The 19,782-nt window shown below is 41.1% G+C and overlaps 1 protein-coding gene across 1 annotated transcript in view; it reads right to left on the bottom strand.

Annotated features, from left to right (window-relative positions):
- Positions 1-19,238, bottom strand: part of SP3 (Sp3 transcription factor) — a 32,810-nt gene extending 13,572 nt beyond the window's left edge. The window contains exons 1-2 of the mRNA XM_015423730.1: positions 19,104-19,238; positions 4,373-5,726 (exon numbers count right to left, since the gene is read on the bottom strand). Coding sequence (XP_015279216.1) covers positions 4,373-5,726; positions 19,104-19,118 — 1,369 coding nt within the window. The 5' untranslated portion in view covers positions 19,119-19,238. The remainder of the gene's footprint in view (positions 1-4,372; positions 5,727-19,103) is intronic.
- Positions 19,239-19,782: the final 544 nt, after the last annotated feature.

Below are 19,782 nucleotides of genomic sequence, written 5' to 3'. Positions count from 1 at the left end.
AAAATCCTGCAAGTCAATATGGGGAATACTGGTTTCATCTGCAGAAAATTTTTAAATGCCACAAGTTTCAAGTCTTCTCTCTACCAAAGCAAAAACAAAAAACACCCAACCTTGAGGAAATCCAGTTAAAAGCTCCAGGTAAGTGACAGTCATCCTTTATTTTGCAGCCTATTTTTGATGCAGTTAATACAACACCATAAAGAATATCTATACTTCTTAACTATGCTTTTAAATGTTAACTTGACATATTTTCGTTTTTTAACACGAACACATCAGATATGTAATAAAAAACTTGACTGTCTTTATCATTAGGGCTTGGTTATATGGTCAGAGGCAACCACTATTAACTCAACGCTGAACTTTTCAGTAATTTGTATATTTACAGAGAGTAATTCAGTTGTTTTCTGCACATATTCAATGTGCAGCTGTCATGCATCCAGAACTCCACCCATCTCTGGATATTCGATCCAATAATGATGCTATTGGTTAGTATCCAAAGACCTACTTTGGGCACACCCAACAGCTTGAGTGCATTTGAACAGCCAAACAAAAATGTAATATGTGGGGGTGAACAGGGGTGGCTGTTCATGCACTACAAGGATGCTGATACACTGGGCACTTGGAATTAGGCAATTCTTTGGATCCTGTCCATAGTTTACACATACAAGGTTTAATTTTTTTAAAGCCAAGAGACACTAATTTTGTAGAGATTCTTCTAATAATCAAGTTGCTCCATCATCAAGGGCTTTTCTGCATGGGTTTTTTCCCGTGGGTTCTGGCCCCATACAGCTTTGGTTTACTTTGGTTTCCGCATGCATTTTTGTGCCTTTAGTTTTCACTTCATTTTGTGTTTGTTTACCTCCCCAGTTTTTTTTCTGGCTCTTTTGAGGTCACTTTTATTCCAACCTTTTTCTGGAGACCAATTTTGAGTCAGCTTTTCCTAGGGCGTAATATCACTTTCCTTTGTCCTGCCCACTCCCATCTGCATCCAGACTACTTTTCAGTGACTGAACTGTCACCATCATTAAACCAGCCCCTCTCTTCCCAAGGAGAGTGATTTCAAAATATTTTTAAAAGGTTCTACTGCGATATGAGAGAACTAAGCAACAGTAACCGCTGTGAAATCATCACTACTAGCACTTTATTATGTTTTATGGTTTTAGAATTGTTACTTATATTAATTGATGCTGTTTAATCTTTATTCTATACTATTGTAAATTTTATGTTGTTTTTTTGTAAGCCTCCCTGAGCCGGCCTTGGCCGGGAGGGCGGGATAGAAATTTAATAAATCAAATTATCAAGATAATGCTGTAGTGTTGTAATGACAGTTTAAGCAAGTTCTCTGAATTCCCAGCTTTATTTTTTTTTTTTTAAGTAAGTCTCTATTTCCCCACACACACACACACAGAGCTATAAGGAAAAAGGCATATCTCTGTAAGGGAATGTGATAGAGACTTACTTTTAAAAAAATGAAAGCTGGGAATTCAGAGAACCTGCTTAAACTATCGTTATAACACTGTAGCACTACATCGATATTTTAGGGCCAGTTTAAAAAATAAGGGGGTGCTGTGACACCACTGATACACGGAGAGAGCAGATGTATGGAAGAGCCCTGCCCAAAACAATTCCAGTGCTTGTGGATCAACTCCCAAGAAAATCAGGAGTAATTCCAGTGTGCAGAAAAGGTCTTAGCAAATTCTTGAAATAATAAAAAAGAACCAAGAAACACATTCTCAGCATACACAGCTCTGAAATGTGACACTTGAGTCTCCCTATGAAAAAGTACTAAACATTCTTACAATATTTATTCATTCAGCCCCAGTAATTCTTTTTTGTTCAAATGGGTAAAATGAAATTCACCCTTCCTTTTTAAACAGAAAAACAACAAAGATGAAACTGAATCAGTGAAATGTTTAAAAAGTAAAATAAAAGGTTAGATTGTTCTGTCCACAGAGCCATTTCCTAGTTAATCTAGTTAACAACCTAACCCCTGATTTTTGATTGTGCATTTTTAAAAATCAGTTGAAGCTTGATATATTTTTAAAGAACAGGAGTAACTCTACTATGCCTACTACGTCTCTACAAGTCTACTATGCTTCTGGACTTAAAAAATGAAGTTCTAAGACTGTATCTATTAAAATAAACCCAACTTGCACATCTTTTTCCTGCCTGAACTGTGGAGCAAATGGATTTAGTGCAAAAAGGATTGCAGAAATAGGATGCTTTCTTTACTTGGGGGATTTGAGAGCATGGAATGAATTACTGGCATTTTTGGAGCCATGTTTTCAAAAGCTAGCTTATCACACAGACAAATGTAGAATAAGGATCCCTTGAGCTCTGCAACATGAGAAAGCATAAGCCTTCAAAGTAGTGAGAACTGCTTTTGCTCGCTAATTAGTCAAAATCAAGAAGGATCTACCAAGCAGCAAAATAATGTTGTAGAATGGAACGTACCATTTCATACTTCGGGTGGAAAATTCTGTTTCTGAAAACTACCCTATGTATTATAGTCCCTGCAAAGGGAAAGACAGAAATAGCCCTTTGCCTGCTGCACTATTAGAGTTTTCTATTTTAAGGAATTTTTCACATAGGGAAGGGATTCTCTATCTGGAGTATGAAGTGGCACCATACATACTGCTGCATTTGTAGACCAGACCTGCGCTGATCACCAGTTTGGAATTGCACCGGCAGCAGTAGTATATTCCCTATTTTATTATTCCTCATCTCCTGGAGTGAAAACTGAAACTCAATTATACAAGTGTAAATATGCTCCTCACAATCTAAGTCATGTGAAGTGTATTTTGATGCATCTTTTAGAGAAGCAACCTGTTAACCTTCACTCATACTTATTCTAGACCAGAATCCACAGTATTTTACATGCTCAGGAAGTTTATGCTAGAATTTGTATTGCACATGCTGATGTACTATTCAAACTTTACATACATGTTCTGCTTCTGAAACAAGTTTTGGCATTCACATTCTTTAAAACCTGTCCTAAAGGAACACTTCTTTGCCATCTAACTTACATTAGGATCAGTTCACTGCATGAATCTTTGCACAAAATATCATCACGGGAAAATGAGTGCTGTCTGTGCAGCGCCCAACATCACACAGTTCCTCCAATGTATGAGTCAAGAAGGGCATCAATGCAGCTATTTTACAAGTGTGAATCTTTCCTAATTTATACTTCAGCACTTGGCTAATGTGGAATCTTGATTTGCATGAGAATTGCTGGCTCTCAAAAAGATCTCAAATTTTACTGTTCAACAAGCACCAACAATTTGTACTTCTTGTAGAACAGACTGTGTTTGATGCTCAACTTTTCAGCTAGAACTGCATTAAATGAAAGACATCCCAGGTAAGTAGATACTGAATAGCTAAAAACAGATGCAGATATGTGGGCGTTTTTTCAGTTTATGTTCCACATACATTACTGATTTGTGTGAAGCTACCATGTTGTACACATTCTGCTTTTAAAAACAGAGAAGAGAGCCCTGACCTTGATAGCCCAGGCAAGCTCAATCTTGTCAGATCTTGGAAGCTAAGCAAGGTTGACTCTGGCAAGTACTTGGATGGGAGACCTCCTTGACATACCAGAGACGGGAGGCAGGGGCAGGCTTTATTCAGTCGCCTCTCTGAATATCCTCCAGGCCCCCAGGAGGGGTCAGTCACCAGAGGCCGCCATGACTTTCAGGTGCACACATACAGACACACACAAATACACACACACACATTAAACAAAATGAGAAGAGACACAATGTAAAGCAGCACCCGAGCCCATATGGGAGGTTTGCACGTTTCACTTTCTTTCTTTTGATATGGCAAAGGGGATCTACTGTTCACAGACTTTTGACACTCAACCACATGCTAGGTTTCTGAGCAGATTAACATATAGCATTAAAACAAGTCTAAAGCCTCCTTAAGTCAAAGGGCTAGCTTACAGATTCTTTGATCCTGGCCTTTATATCTCAGAGCAGCTGCAAGCTAAATGAAGAAAATACATTGTACCATCAAGTCTCTTGGTTTTGCTCTAAACCTGTTAAAAAACCAACTTCATTAACGTTAAGTGATGGAGAAGGAGTTTCAAAACCTAATGTCTAGGCTCTAAGAACCTAAACTTGGAAGAAACACTTTGTAACTCAGAAAATATGAATTTCAGACATCAGACAGAAATGACTAATATAAGCAAAAGTAGCACAAATATACATTAATGAAAGCAAATACTTGATTTTATCAATTGCCACTCTTGAATATAAGTATCTTGCTTTGAACAGAAAGCAGCTTAAAATATAATTAACTATCAGTAAATATAAGTATCTTGAAAGCAGCAGAGAAGCCATTCTTTTACAAACAATTATGATAATATAAATACCTGCAGGACTGTCCGCGTTTTCTCCTGGGTGTAGCTGAATGCCACCAGAGTCTATGGAATTTATTGTAACTGTCTGTAGATTTGGCAACTGAGCAGTACTTAGACTAACAGGAGTCGATGTCAAAGCCCCACCTGCTGCAACTTGACCCAGAGTGAGTGTCTGCACAGGTGTCAACGTTATCTGCTGGCCAGGAGCATTCTGTAGCTGCAAATTCTGTAAGTTCTGGACTCCTTGCACTTGAAACGTTTGCCAAGTTATCTGGCCGGATGGGGTCACTGTTTGTGCCTGGATTAAAAAAGTTCCAGGATTCAACTGAAGTTGAAGATTCTGCAATGCCTGCTGTGATATACCTTGGTTGGCTTGCACACTGTGGATTGTCTGTTGCGCAATACCTTGTACGATTTGGGCTTGACTGGTTGTTTGCTGAGACTCTTGGAGCTGTATATGCTGTACAATAGGCTGTGCTGTGGAGACCTGAATATTCTGAGCCTGCGCCTCATCCGAGACAGATGTTTGGATGTAATTTCCCTGAAGATCAGAACAGTGTACCTGACCAGTAGTGGTGGGCAAGCTGTTTGCATTTTGTTCCAGTATACTACTACTGTCTATAGTAACAGGCATTTGTGACGATGATGATGTTGGCACAAATAAGTCTGTATCAGTGGCAGTTTCTGTCATTTCAGGAGAAACCTGTTCAGCAGTCCTATCAGAAGCGTCTGAACTATCCATTGCCTGTGCAGTACTTATCAGGTGTCCGTCGGCATTAATGCCTGCAGTCATGGTCTGAGAACCACTCAGCCCGAGAGAATCTAGATCAACACTATTGATGGGCACAAAAGCAATATTTCCTGGCAAGCCAAGAGGGACATTAGCGACTACCTGTGCTTGCCCTGGAAAAGAAGAACCTCCAATTGTAACGCCCTGGACTTGGCCAGTCTGTGATAAAATATTCTGAATATTACTAGAAGATGTTCCAGAGGCAATTATGGTTTGATTGGAGCCAGGAATGATTTGAATTTGACCAGTTTCTTGATTTACGCTGCCATTGTCAGAAGAGGCTGCAAAACCAAGCTGAACCTGCTGACCATCAGCTGTCTGAATCTGGGGTATTACTTGATACTGGACATCAGAGACAGTACCATTAGATGAATCCGACCCAGGTGCAACAGAAAATATCTGTTGGTTCTGCAGACTCTGAAGGGGAAGAACGTATTGCCCACTTGACGTCACTGTGGCAGCCCCTGGAATTTGTACTATATTGCCAGCTTCATCTTTGATGGTGGTAGGCGTAGCAGACAGCACTTCCCATCTATTTGGAGTTCCTGCTAACTGTACAGAGGCCAAATCTCCTGTCTGAACAGAAGCAAACAAAATTAAAAGTTATCTGGTGTTAGATTACAAATGAAAACTAGGTCAATACATTACTAGTATGCATGTAATCTGCATAAAGTTTAGGACACAATGCCACAGAATTCAGTATACTTTAACTTATACAAATACATGGTTTTTAAAATCCAAATTACTGGATATTAGTCCAGTATCTTAAAAATCAACACAAAACTAATTACTGAATAGCTAACCATTAACTATTGGTACCTTCCAATGGTTAAATGACATATGCAAAGAATGCAATTTCCCCTAATTCTGCTCATTCTATTGGTAATTCGGTACATCAAATTTTCAAAATCCTAAATGTGTACTTTGAATCTCTATACCATCAAACATTTATAGTTTAATAATAAAGGACAAATCAAGAACAGAAGTATACCATGAGTCAAGATAAAACTTTTGCATGACCAAAGCTGGGAGTCAGACACCAACTGGCACATACAAGTACTTCTGTGCATACACAGCACATTTCTCTCTCTATTCCTCAGAAAGCAGCTCTTTGTACTCTACTGGATGCCACCACTTCCCAGACAGCTCTTTAAATCCAGGCCCAGAAGTATACAAACTAATGCACAGTAACTGATCTAAAGTCCAACTGCACTGTGTTGAAAAGTTAGGTATTTAAACATATACCCACACTTTTAATGCATTTTAATCCCCTACTGCCTCAACTGGTGCAATAAAAAGTGCTATTCTTGTCAGAAAGCACTGGTTATTTTGGACTCACTGAATCTTTTATGAGGCAAATGCCAGGGTGTGGCTAAAGAGCACACAGACACTTTCCTCTTCATCTAAGGAGGCCTAGGTCTGGTCAGTGGTTAGATGGGAGACCTCTTGGGAACCCCAACCCGCCTTGAGTTTTATGAAGGAAGAAATATGGGATATAAATGTAACAGATGAAGTCCAGGTCGGAAGAAGGATACTGCTTGATATAATCCATCTTGGAGGATCCTAAACTTCATCCAGCCCTAAGACAACAATGGTCATGAAACCAAAACATAACGACCACAGAAACTTGCTGGGTACCTTGGGGCAGTCACATACTCTGAACCTATCCTACCATGCAAGGTTTCTGTGAAAATAAAATGGAGAAGAGAGCAGTATGCACCCATTTTGTGTCCCCACTGGGAAGTAAATCTGTAATTGAAACTTCCCACTATTTCTGTAACATTTTCTACTTCTGTCCTACATGGAAAGTCAAATGCCTCACTCTCAATACTTCCACTGCACTTCCCCCTTCCCCAACAACCTTGGGCTGAATTCGATGCTGTGCCAGCATAAGGGACTGGAGAAAACTGATTTCTCTCCTGCTCTATCCCCAGCAACTACCTGTCAAGTCTACTGGCAGAAGAGGAAAGAGGGAGTTTTTACATTTGTCTTCCCTCCTCAATGCAGCCACTCACTTTGTGTGGCTTAGAGGTGGGGAGAATCCTATTTCTTCCAGCCTCTTATGCTGAATTCTGTTCTCAGGCATAGAATTCAGCCCAAGGTTACAAAAAAAATATGCAGTAAAAAATAACAAGACATCTGACCTTCCATTCAGGGCAGCATTCCCTAATAAAAGAAATAAGTAGAAAGGTGTTAATAGTTTCACTACTACTGATGCTTTTAATGGAGAAGAATAAAGTTTAGTATCCTCCAAGCGGAATGATAATACATGCTACATTTCTTACATCCTAGGCTTTATCATATTTATATCTCACCGTCTTCCTCCATGGAACACAAGGCATTGTGTATAGAGGTCCCAAGAGTCTACTATTCAGACACTGACTAGACCTAGACCAGCTTAGCTTTTGCAGCTCAACGAAAACGTTTTTAAAAGAATTGTCGCAAAAAGCAGATGCTGTACATTTTTCACAGAAATTACGTTTTCACGATCAACTACTAAAGGTCACACTATAACACATTTGATACTACTGAAACTTCCTAGTTTCAGACAATTTTCCTGGTGTACAATAGTGAGAATTTTAGTAAACAATTATAATTCCCAAAAACTTCACATCGTGTGCCTCTATGATTAAGTACAGTGTGCCTATGCCTCTCAGCCACCCAGTCAGACAGTAGGGTCACCTTTTGTAAGAAACAAGGACACACACACACACACCCATCTCTGCAGACTTCTAATTTTTGTTCTAGTTGATTCTCAGACAACACCTACAAAGAGGAACAAGTTAACATTTGAAGCTCTTCCTGGCAAGATGACAAAGGTTGCATCCCAGCGAGAGCCTTTCATCTCCTTGTTCTTACCAGGAATTGTAACAAAGATTCCATCTTAGATTTAGCATAAAGAATAAAGCTGTTGAACCAGTGCAGTAGAACAGTCAGAGTGCCAGACTAGGATCTGGGAGACTCAGGTTCAAAACCCTGCTCTGCCACAGAAGATTGTTGGGTGACCTTGGGCCAGAGAACAACGAATACTGAAAACCATTTTAACCCATAAAATGAAACTCAGTGCTTCGAGGTATGAAGACTTCTGTGGGTATTTTTTTGCTCTTCTCTCTTTTACTTTTAAGATGCATTTCTGCCAGCAAAATGAGGCCTTCATATTGCCATAGCCAGTTAGTCTGAAAAGATATTAGTATAAGATGAACTCTGAAGGCCTGCTAATATTGTTTATGTACATAAGAAACACAAGCAATAAAAAATAACACTTGAATTTCATCTGCCTTAGCCACACCTTTTAAAATGACTCACATGTCCCCTCGCCCTTCCTCGACAGAGCCCAGAGAGCCATACAAGACTCTCCCTCCTCCCTCACAAGAACTTGATAGGTTAGGCCAAGAGACAGACTGGCCCAAGATCACCCAGTGAGATTTGTGCCCAAGGATGGATGTCATTTTATATTCCAACCACTACACCGCAGCGTGTCTCAAATACAACCTTAATTGTCTTAAACATTCTTTTCCAGCTATCTCAAAAATATTTAAAAAATACTTTACTCTGTTTTGCACGTATACCTCTCTACATACTGGGAAAATTGAAAGAGCACGGTGGAAGGGCACATACAAAGCCACTCTGAGTTTCAACATTTCATGCTGCCGAAGCATTTTCAGGTATTTCAGAACAGGAGACTCTCCTTACCAAACCACTTCTTGGAGGTCTTTGGATAAACTTCTTCAACTCTTTGTATTTATTCTGACCAACCATAAGCAGCACATCAAAAATTGTTAAACAAGCTCTAGTTATACTACAACATGATAATCCTAGCAGTAAAAAATAAGATTTTGGCCCATGGACTATAACATTTACTTCAATAGACTTAGAAGAGTGTAACTCTACTTTGGATGGCACTGTAATTCACCTACTCAACCAGTGGAAGAAACGGTGAGAAATGGAAGAGCTCGCTACATTTATGCAATCTCTATTTGGGGTGTGTTTATACCACCTGCATTCCTGATTCTCAAAGAAAGACACAAGCAGTCAGTCTTACAGAAAATGGAAGAACTAAAGCCTGAGAGAATCCTCAATTGAGTTGCTAGATGGTGCCACTGTGTAACTGGGTTATGTACATCCTTTATAAGAGTATACTGTAAAATACTATTTAGAAGTGCATTAAACATTAAATAATGTTGTCAGGATTTCTGCTTCTATTGAAGCCAACAGAACTCAACTTCCCAGTTAAGCATTTTATAAATTAATAATTAATAACACCTTAGCCCTAGCATGCAACTACTACAGGGTGTTTACACTTCAGATTCTTTAAAAAGATAATTTGTATTTGGAAGTATACGATTTAGTAGTTTCTCAGTTTTGAGCACTTGGCCAATCTGGTTTTTGCTACTACCAACACATTTTATACAAAGCTCCTTCAGACTTTTCTTTTACATGCCCACTAAGGTCTATTTTAGTTATCATGCCATTCAATGCTCTCCAAGTGTCTAAATATCGGGAATGCCTTTTGGAGAACCAAGTACTGAGAAAGTTTTTGTAACGAAGCATCTATCAAATTTGCATACTGCCCTTCTTCTAAGAGCCTCAAGTGAGGGATACACGGTTCTCTCCTTCCACATTTTTTGCACTCACAACAACACTAGGGGATCGATCAGAGAGACAGAGAGAGAGAGAGAGAGAGATTTAGAGAGCTCTGTGGCTGAACCCAAGTGCTCATCCAGCATTTTAACCACTATATCACACTGGGTCTCAGGTCTATTTAAATTTTTATTAAAAAACAAAAATAAAAACCAATATGATGCCTTTTAAGACTAGAAAATAGTTTCAAAGAGAGAAAAATAAACTGAGAAAATACTTCAGAGTCCAAAACAAAGACATCCTGAATAGTGCCATTTGCCATCAAGCTATAAGATCACCACAAGTGGCTTAAAGTTTCAAAATGCAGAAAACATGAAACATTCAATTTTGCCCCCAAACACACACAGGGAGAGGGAGCACCGAGATGCCTTTATGAGCACAGATTCTGTGTCAGTTGAGCTGTTGGAACAGTTGAAGAGTGCCCCCAGTTGAGGGGGGGGGGGTGCTCAGAAGAAAACAAGCTCTGTACAGACAGCAAACCCCAAGAGAGCTCTTGTCAGGAAGAAGAGGAGAGTCATTTCAGACAAATGACAGAAAGATGAAGATCAAGCATCAGAACCATCATTTTAAGAAAAAGAAAAAATCAGCAGAAAAGGTAAGAATGGCTCAATGAAAAAAGCAGTATGAACAGAGAACTTTACTAAATGTTAAGTGAAGGAACAGAAGCACAATCTGAAATAAGGTTATCACTGAATTCAAAGAAGGTCTGTGCCTTTTTGAGCTGAACTGTCTTCACAAAGGCACCAGACAAGCCACACAGAGACAGCTCTGGGTGTTAAGGAGGGCTGGAAGAGCAATACACTTGACACTGGCTGCACTAGCTCAGCATTAAGACTTCCCTACCTTGGGAAAAACCAGAGATATGAAAATATTCTACTATTTGAGGATTAGACAGGCCTCTACGCAAACGATTTTATTTAATGATGGTTTACACACTGGATAGGTGCCTCTGGCTTCGGCCAGGTGGCTGGCTGCAGGGTCACTGTCATCACAGTATCATTAGGATGGTATGGGTTAACTTCTTACAGTTATAATACACGGCATGAACACTAATTTCCACATTAACGATCACGTCTTATACATGTCCGGGTTAGAATATTTTCAAATCCCACATAAGCTGCATCATTAAAATTTAACTTGTTCAGGAGTTAAACCTGGCCTTCTCTCAGAAGCAAATCATATTTCTCTTATCTATTAGTGTAGCATTAGAGGTAGCGCAGAAAATTAAAGCTCTGCTATGAGTAAATTAACCCCACTTACTAAATGCCTGCCTAAATCAAGTTATTTTTAAGTCAGAAAGAATGTCAGGAATAGCACATTGGATATGACATGAGCTATACAACACAATATATTTTGTCAATAACAGTGAAGATTATAATTATAAACATTTAAAGTAGAAATTTTCAATCTTCTCACAAAGTTGTAACATTTGCCAGAGGCTAGAGGACCACAAGTATTACTACAGGAATTCCATGGGTTATAACTTTAATTTTTAGAACCAGGACCAGTTTTAGGCCCCTAACATCCTCACACTTTCACTACTGCCTGCAGGTATGCAGACATGTTTTCCAGAACCATACACATCATCTTATTCTGGCTTGAATGTTCCTATGTTCCACACTCAGACACAGCAAATTCAGAGGCTCCTGATCTGAATCCCTACTTTAAGGCAGATTCCAGCACCTAAGTGGTGGCCTTCCACGATCAGCAAGGGTTTTTTCCCATTACTTAAGGACAAAAAGTAATTGCCAGAGCTAAATACAGAATATCAGACTGGAAAGACTTGAATACTGTATAGGTGTATACACACACAAAGACAGAAACACACATACACACTTTTTGTTTTCATCTGTTTTCAAATAAACAGGAGTCTGTCTCTTTTACCATAATGACAGAATATATCAGGGTTGTAAAAAATGCAGCCTGCGGGACGGATCAGGCCCCTGAAAGGCTTCTATCAGGCCCACAGTGGAACTGACTGTCTCCTGCTTCTTCTTCCAGTTCTGCTGCTGCATCATAGCTTGATTTGCCAGACTCTCTCAGTTGCTCAGGAGAGATAGACAGGCAAGCTTCTGTTCCCTGCACTGGCTAAGGCTCCTCCCCTTCCCCTCCCAGGGGAAGAGGGAATGAGCCAGAGCTTGCTTCCTGGCCAGGCTGCCTCAATAGCACAGGAGACAAAGGCAAGCCTTTCTTCCCCTCCATATGTTATAACAGGGGTGTCGAACTCATTTGTTATGAGGGCCGGATTTGACATAAATGAGACCTTGTTGGGCCGGGCCATGTGTGTCATAAAATATAATGCTGGGTAGCAGATATAAACTTTATAAAGAACACAAAGATTTTTTTTACTTAAAATAAAAACATGCTTAAAACATTAGCACTCTTGCAATATTTTGTTTATTTAACAGTGTCTGATAACTGACACCTCTTGCTCTGAATTACTGCATCAAAATGTCTGTGCTGTTGCAATCTTGAGTATGCTGTTCAAGTGTGTATCTGTAAGCTACAAACCTACTTTTGATTTATTGACATTCACTACAGAAATCTCATGCTCAGAGTTCTGAGCCTAGGACCCAGGGGAAAACAAGAAATGGCTGGGCATTGCGAGCTTTTTATATAAATTGCTTTGTGTGCTGGTCAAGAACATGAGAAGGCACTATGACACAAGGCTGTGTGTTTGTCCAAAACACTATAGTCTTCCTCAGTTGTCAGTATCAGCCTACTATCTGGGAAGTCTAAGTTCAAAATCCCCAAAGGAAATGTGCTGGGTGAACTTGGTCTGGAAACACACTCTCAGCCTAATCCACCTCACTGGCTTGTTGTTATGCCTCATGTAAATAGTCCACATTGCTTTCCTACTGAGAAAGACTGGATCATAAGGGCATGGATACAGTGAAAAAGGGAAGGGACAGGACTTCCGGTTGATGGCGGCACGAACACGGACTCACCTCCCGGACGCTCCGGGGGTGCTTCCGTGCTCCAGCGAACGGAGGGGGTGAGCTGGCTCGTAGACCCCCCCAGGAGCCCGGGAGAGGGCGCCTGGCCAAGGAGCTTGGAGGGGGTAGCCGCTTCCATGGCGGAATGCCAGGGAATTGAGGCTCCCTCTCGCTCCAGTGGTCCGTTCTGCTGAGAGACCGAATGGTCAACTGTTACAACAAACATCACTGCCCAGCAAACGCAAATAACGGACTTGATCCAAGTAATGAAGCAGGATGCAGAAAAAGTAAAGGAAATGGCAGTGACAACGCAGAAAGTGAGGAAGAAAGTGAAAAATTTGGAGAAGAAAACTGATTCTTTGGAAGATCAGATGCTACAAGTTCAAATGGATAAAGCCAATATGGTCCTTCGCTTCCAGGGAGTGCCAGAAAATAAAGAGGAGAATCTTAAAGAACTTACGAGTGATTTACTTGCCCCAGTGACAGAGATAAAAGCGGATTTATTGCTCAACGACATGGATGTGGCCTATAGGTCATATTCAGGATATATAAAGAAGAACAATCTGCCTGGGGAAATAGTGGTAAGATTCTCGAAGAGGCACGTCAGGGATGCTATCCTGAAAGCAGTTTCTGGGACCCCACTGAAGGTGGGGGAGAATGAGGTCAGAACGCTAAAGGATATTCCATTTGAAGTGAGACAACGCAGGAAGAAATATAAAGAACTTGTGTGCTTCCTCCAAACAAACTCAATTGGATATAAATGGCTGTTTCCAGAAGGAGTAACATTCAGGATCAAGGAGAAGAAAGTCAAGATAGACTCTGTTCTTAAGGCTAAAGAGTTTCTAAACGAGCAGCTGGGAAGGTCAGAGGACGGGAAAAAAGAAGAGGACGATAGGTCCAGTGGTGAGCTGGAAACTGGTTCATCTGGTGAGGACTCTTTGTCGGAGAAAGGGGCAGCAGCCCCGAAAAGTCCCTACAAGTTACGGAAGAGAGAGAAAAAGAAGTAAAGGCTGAAGGACTCTGAATTGTGCCTTTGAGAACTTTGGTTCTAGGGGGAGGATGGGAGGGCACGGTATTGGGCAAGAAAATTTGAAAGGGGAGGGTAAAAGGGCTAAAAGATTGACACGGTTCACTAGCACTATTGCGATGAAAGAATCTGGATTTTGAAGAAAAAGTCATCTGGAAGATCTCCTATCTTGGGTTTTTAGTCAGTAGTGAGTTCTTTGCTTTCTCCCATATATGTAGTCCCCTTCTCCCTTTTTTCTGTTAGTTATTTGTAGTGTTATAAAAATAATAATAAAAAACTCCCCTCCGTGGGAATAAAAAAATAAAAAATAAAGACAATCAGATGGTGAATAACCGATCCTCATTCCACCTCCCACTTCCGGCTACTTCATGGACACGGGGAAGGAGGGCAAAATAGATGTAACTGAGAACAGGAAGGGTGCCAGCCAAGATGGCACCATTGCTGTCCTCAGCCTCAGCCTGGAATTCGGCAGAGAGTTCCACCAGGTTGGGGCCAGGACCAAAAAGGCCCTGACCCTGATTATGGACAGCCAGAGATCTTTAGGGCTGGGGCTCACCAGTAGATTGCTGTCTAAGGAGTGCAAGGCTTTCGGGGACATAACAGAGGAGACAGTCCCATAGATATGTCGGTCCCTGACTGCTCAAGGCCTTATAGGTCAATACCAAAAGCTTGAACTTGAGGTGCTGGTTAAAGTTATTGCTGTGCAGGCGGCCATTCAGTTCCGACTGACCCCTTCTGAGGAGAGAGCTGCATCATTTCCAAGTGGAGGGGGAGGAAAAAGAAAAGAAAGTCGAAGGGTCTGGAAAGCAAAACAACATATACACACAAACACACACAATTACAGCTCTCAAAGGGAAAAAGGTGAAATAAATACAGGAGGCTTGCTTGGAATATCTGCACATTTTCTTGTTGTTTAAGGGTGTGTGTGCGTGGATGAGTTAAATGTATAGCCTCTTCAGGGTTTTCATTTTTCTTTCTAAGTTGGCTTCATAGATTGGAGACAATTCAGGGTTGACCCTTCTTGTCTTTTTTTTTTTTTTTTTTTTAGTTCCCAGTTTCTCATGGTTCTCCAAAACCTGTGCTACTCTCCAGGAATTCCCAGCCGTTGTTCTTTTTCCTTGTAAAAACAAATTGCGCGAACACGTGAAAACAGAATTACAAATAATATTTGTGCAATTGAGTCCGAAGCTTTTCGGTGGCAAAATCGGGGTTTGTAGGAGGAAAACACGTAGAACAAACACAGCCTTTGCGTTCTGATCTACGTAGGCTTTATGGGAGGGAGGGAGGGAGGGAGGGAGTGAAGGAAGGAAGGAAGGAAGGAAGGAGACGGGCAAGAGGAAAATGGCTATCCTGAACACTTATAGTGGTAGTGGTCTTCAGTTTTTTTCAAAGCCAGGGCTACCTTTAACCCTCAAGCAGCAGCATGAGATCCATTGAATTTCAAGCATATGACAGGAAATTGTGTGATAATCACATGACAGGAAGGAGAAGGAGCTGGTTATGGCCTTACTAGGAAGCTCCAAGTGCACATGGAACACTGAAGGACCAAACTGGTGGGTGTGGCTGAGCCCAGTGCCCAGAGTGGGGGAGAAAAGTCAAAGGAGAACTTTCGCTGGTGGGGATCACTAAACCTGCCTGTGCTAAAAAGGAATCCAATGATGACTGACCTTTTTTTTTCATACCTCTCAGAACACATGCTAAAATAGACATAAATCAATAGCTATTCCCCATCAACAAAGCCCTATGCATCTTTCCCAACAGTCCTACCCCATATATTACCCAAGAATTATGGCCTTCATCATCTAAGAAAACACACACACACACACGTTCATAAAAAGCCCACAAAGAGCTAGATCAGATAATAGCATACATCCTATCACTCCAATGAGCAAAGTTGGAAGCCTTCCTCAAGCCTAAAGAGCATTCCTTTAACTTAAGTGGTTCTTCCTCCAATAAAGGAATTTCCTCCAGCCTAAGGTAGAATACATGCCAGCACGTTTACCAAACTGTGCGCTCGGGGAGGAGGATGAAAATGTGCTTTTCCTCTCTGCTCACTCAGCATGTACATTCTGCCCCTGAAGCCCTCCCCAGATGTTCATTTAAATACAGCTCACACATATACACAGTCTTGAACTGTGGGGTAGCCATGTTGGTCTGAAGCAGCAGAACAAAGTTTGAGTCCAGTGGCACCTTTAAAACCAACAAAGTTTTATTCTGGGTATAAGCATGCTGGGCAGACAGAGAAGGAAGGCATGTTCCCATTCCCCATCATGCAATGAGGTAAGCACATTGCCTCATCTAGACCAACTTCCTCTGCATAGCCATGGATCTGTTTTACAGCACACTTCAAACATGTATTAGCTTCACAAATCCCAAACATGATTTTTTTTTTCAATTTCAGGTGCATTTGTGGCTTGTGGCTCTTGTGTTCCATCCTCTCCTTTCATTGCAAGCGCTAAGCACAACTGCAGGCTCTGTTTTCAGAAGCCTGACACCTAACTGCACGTACTGTAATGTCTGAATGCCGATGCCTGAGTGTACGTTATAAAAAATGGGTGTTTGATGTGAAAATTTCCAAAACTAAGAAGTCTTCAACTATGCTGGGGAGGAGAGCATGCAAGCACAGCAACAAGCCAGTCTTGTGTCTGTCACAAACAAAAGTTTGTTCATAACTTCTGAATGCAGTGAACTTCTCTGTTATAAATGGAAGTCAAACAGTGATTATCCTATAAGACAGGGCATAGGTGAGAATTTGAGCAACTAGAAAAAAATTCCATTTAAATCAATAAATTAAGGAACTTTAAAGATATCAGACTTCTATCTATGTATTTTATCTCATGGATTTATGTTTTTATCTATTTGTTATACATCACCCAGAGTCCTGCAATTCAAAAATCTAATAAATAATAAAATAATAATAATATTTAGCTTTTTTCATTTTGCAATGATTTACAATGGACCCTTGACTGTACCTTTAGGCTCCTGTCATAACATTTCTGCCTACAGGCCTATAGCACATCCATTTAATGGCAGTACAAAATTTGAAGACACTTAAAGTAAATCCTTTATTAAAATTTCTATTAAAGGGTTTAACACAAGATTATGAATTCTCTGTTAATCCTAAAACAACTTGAAACCAGTCATTTAACTTCAATGAGAAAATTAGCTCTAATTAAATAAATTATTAGGTTAGAACAGAGAATACTATTTTTGCAGCAAAACAGTGAGGGAACTTCCCCATGCCTAGGCAACTTCCTGACAAATTTGGTCTAATCCAGAAATGAAGGCTGCAAGATGCATACTGAAATATTACTTTTAAACATTTTAATATAATTCATAAATACATTTGTATTTGATCCTATGAAAGCTATAATATGACTAAAAACAGATCAAGCCTACCTCAAGGAACAAGGGGGAAAACCCCCCATTATTTTGTCCAGTTTGGTGTAGTGGTTAGGAGCGCGGACTCTAATCTGGGAGAACTGGGTTTGATTCCCCACTGCTCCACATGCAGCTGCTGGTGTGACCTTGGGCCAGTCATAAATTCTTTCAAAGCTGTTCTCTCAAGGACAGTTCTCGGGAGAGCTCTCTCAGCCCCACCTACCTCACAGGGTGTGTGTTGTGGGAAGGGGTTGTAAACTGCTCTGAGACTCCTTCGGGTAGTGACGGGTGGGGTATAAATCCAATCTCTTCTTCTCCAATTAACATAAATTATTGTTGTTGCATAGTGTGATCCTAAACAAGTCTACTCAAAAGCCCTTTTAAAATCAGTGGGATTCACTTCTAAGTGAGCAAGGGCAGCCTTAGAGATATACACCATACAAGTAATTTATTTTTTATGTCTGAAGGTCGTGTAAAGATGAAGCAACTTTGTAGCTATTGTGTCAGTATTTTCCATGCATCAATGCATTTTCTTGACAGCAAACAGTGTTGTCTTTCTTGAAGAAATATCTCATGAAGTTTTATGCCAATGCTTTTCCTTGCCAACTCTTTCTATGTTAACTGTTCATATCTTTTACTGTACCACTCTGCACAATATCCAAAGATCCAGAATTCCTTATCATTAAAAGCAGAAGTAACTTTCGAGTGTCAAATAGATAAAACAACCTGTTGCATCCCCAATCAGCTTCATGATGGATCACTAAGGGGCAGGGCTATACTACATGGATAGTCTTTCCACCATTCAAGTTAACTACCTTTGTGATGGGAAATTTGGGAATACATGCCAACACCCTTGGGACATTTTTTGTGGGAAAATCTACTATTTGTTTTCTCTATTTGACTCCCCCCCCTTCTGTACACCTCACACACCCATTCTCTAAACAAATTCCCAATTACCTCTTTTTTAAAATCTCGTTCATCCTCAAAGCCTAAACCACTGTATCAATGAGCACTTTTATCTTATCTGTCATTTAGTTCCTATTTTAATACACACAGCACGGGATAGAGAATTTTGCCCATGTCAAATCTTGCTTCAGGCTGTCTGAGAATCTGAGACCACACTGCTGCATTATTTTTCCTTTGCGTCACATTTGGAAGGACACAGATGAGCCAGTTAAAATTTGGCTGTAATCCAGATTCATACACTAACTCAGAGTGGCTGTGGATATGTGATTAACTTGAACTGCAACCCAGCTTCCTCGTGTGTTATGCAGATAATAAATGCTTCGTAGCATGTGAAGCTACAAATCTTAATCTGTTGCCTTTTACACTGCACTAAAGTTGACAGGGCTTACAAGCACTCAAATTGGTACACAATTTAATACATGTAAATTGTGATGAGAATAACCAAAACATTAAGTGATAACTTAGTTCAGGTTTTAGCAAATGCACATGAATCATGTGGCTGGATTTATGGTATGTTTGCACAAGAGTCTCATGAACTTCGACAGGGCTTACTCCCAAATACATATAGGATTGAAACCAAAGCCGCACTAAAGCTACCACACAGTACTGTGAGTTCTAAACAAGTACAGATACACCTCTCCATCACAACCTTCATCTTTTATGCAAGCCATCACAGGATTTGGAGAACCACCAGGGGAACAGGCATGCGCACGCAGATGTACCATCAGCCATTATACTGATTTCAAAATAAAAGCTTGCCTCCATTTCCGATACTTCTTCTGCCAGACAAAACACTTCAGAAGAAAATTTCAACACTGACTCCAAAAACGTGGAGTTCGAAGTCCTCAGAAATATTATTTAACTGCAGCCATTAAAATATTATTCAACTTTTAATTAACCCAATTAAAAAATTCCAGTAGATAATCAACAACAGGTTAGCACACAAATATTGCACATTACGTTACATTTCCCTTCCCAGACCACCGCCCTCCCCCCACATACCAGCCTGGGAGGCATCTCAAGGATATGGACAGGATAACCCAGGAGAGAGGCACAAAAAGGGTCAAAACTTCCTACACGGTGAACTGCGCCTTAGGAACAGCCTTTGAAAAGAGCTGGCTTCCGTCTGGTGCTGTTGACTGCTGCTTTTTCCCCCCTCTCCCGAACAGCCATTTTACCCTTAAAGTACATCCTCTATTACCAGCCCAGCCTTCATTTTGTGTTACCGTTGAGGGGATTCTGGGGGTGACAGCTGACACCTAAGGGAGGAGGAAGCATGGTGGGGGGGGATATCTGTTCACGTTCAACTGCAGAGAGGAAAGGCGGCCATCTCCTTATTGGGGGGGGGGGAGAGACGAAAAAGAGGGCAGCCGAAGGGAGGCTCCCCACCCTTCCACCTTCCCGGCTTCGAAAGCGAGGGCAGGCGCCGCCGTGAGGGGGGCCGTCCCTGCGCCGCCGCCGCCTCCTCCCCCAGGGAGCCCGGCTCCTCCCGGAGCGGCAGGGGAGCCGAGGGACCCCTCTTTGGCAGGTCGGCCTTGCGATCGTCCCTCCCCCGGGCGGGCGGGCAGTGCTATGCGGTGTCTCCCGTCCCTCCCCCCGGGCGGGCGGGCGAGCTTGCGCTGCGGTGTGTGGCGTGGTGTGTGTCTGTCTCTCTCCCTCGCTTCTCTCCTCTCCTCTCCCC

Source organism: Gekko japonicus, unplaced genomic scaffold (assembly GCF_001447785.1).
Source record: "Gekko japonicus isolate JY-2015 unplaced genomic scaffold, Gekko_japonicus_V1.1 scaffold48, whole genome shotgun sequence".
In the NCBI taxonomy this organism is placed as follows: Eukaryota; Metazoa; Chordata; class Lepidosauria; order Squamata; family Gekkonidae; genus Gekko; species Gekko japonicus.
Note: the sequence above shows the minus strand (reverse complement) of the source record. Positions and strands in the feature narration are given on the sequence as shown.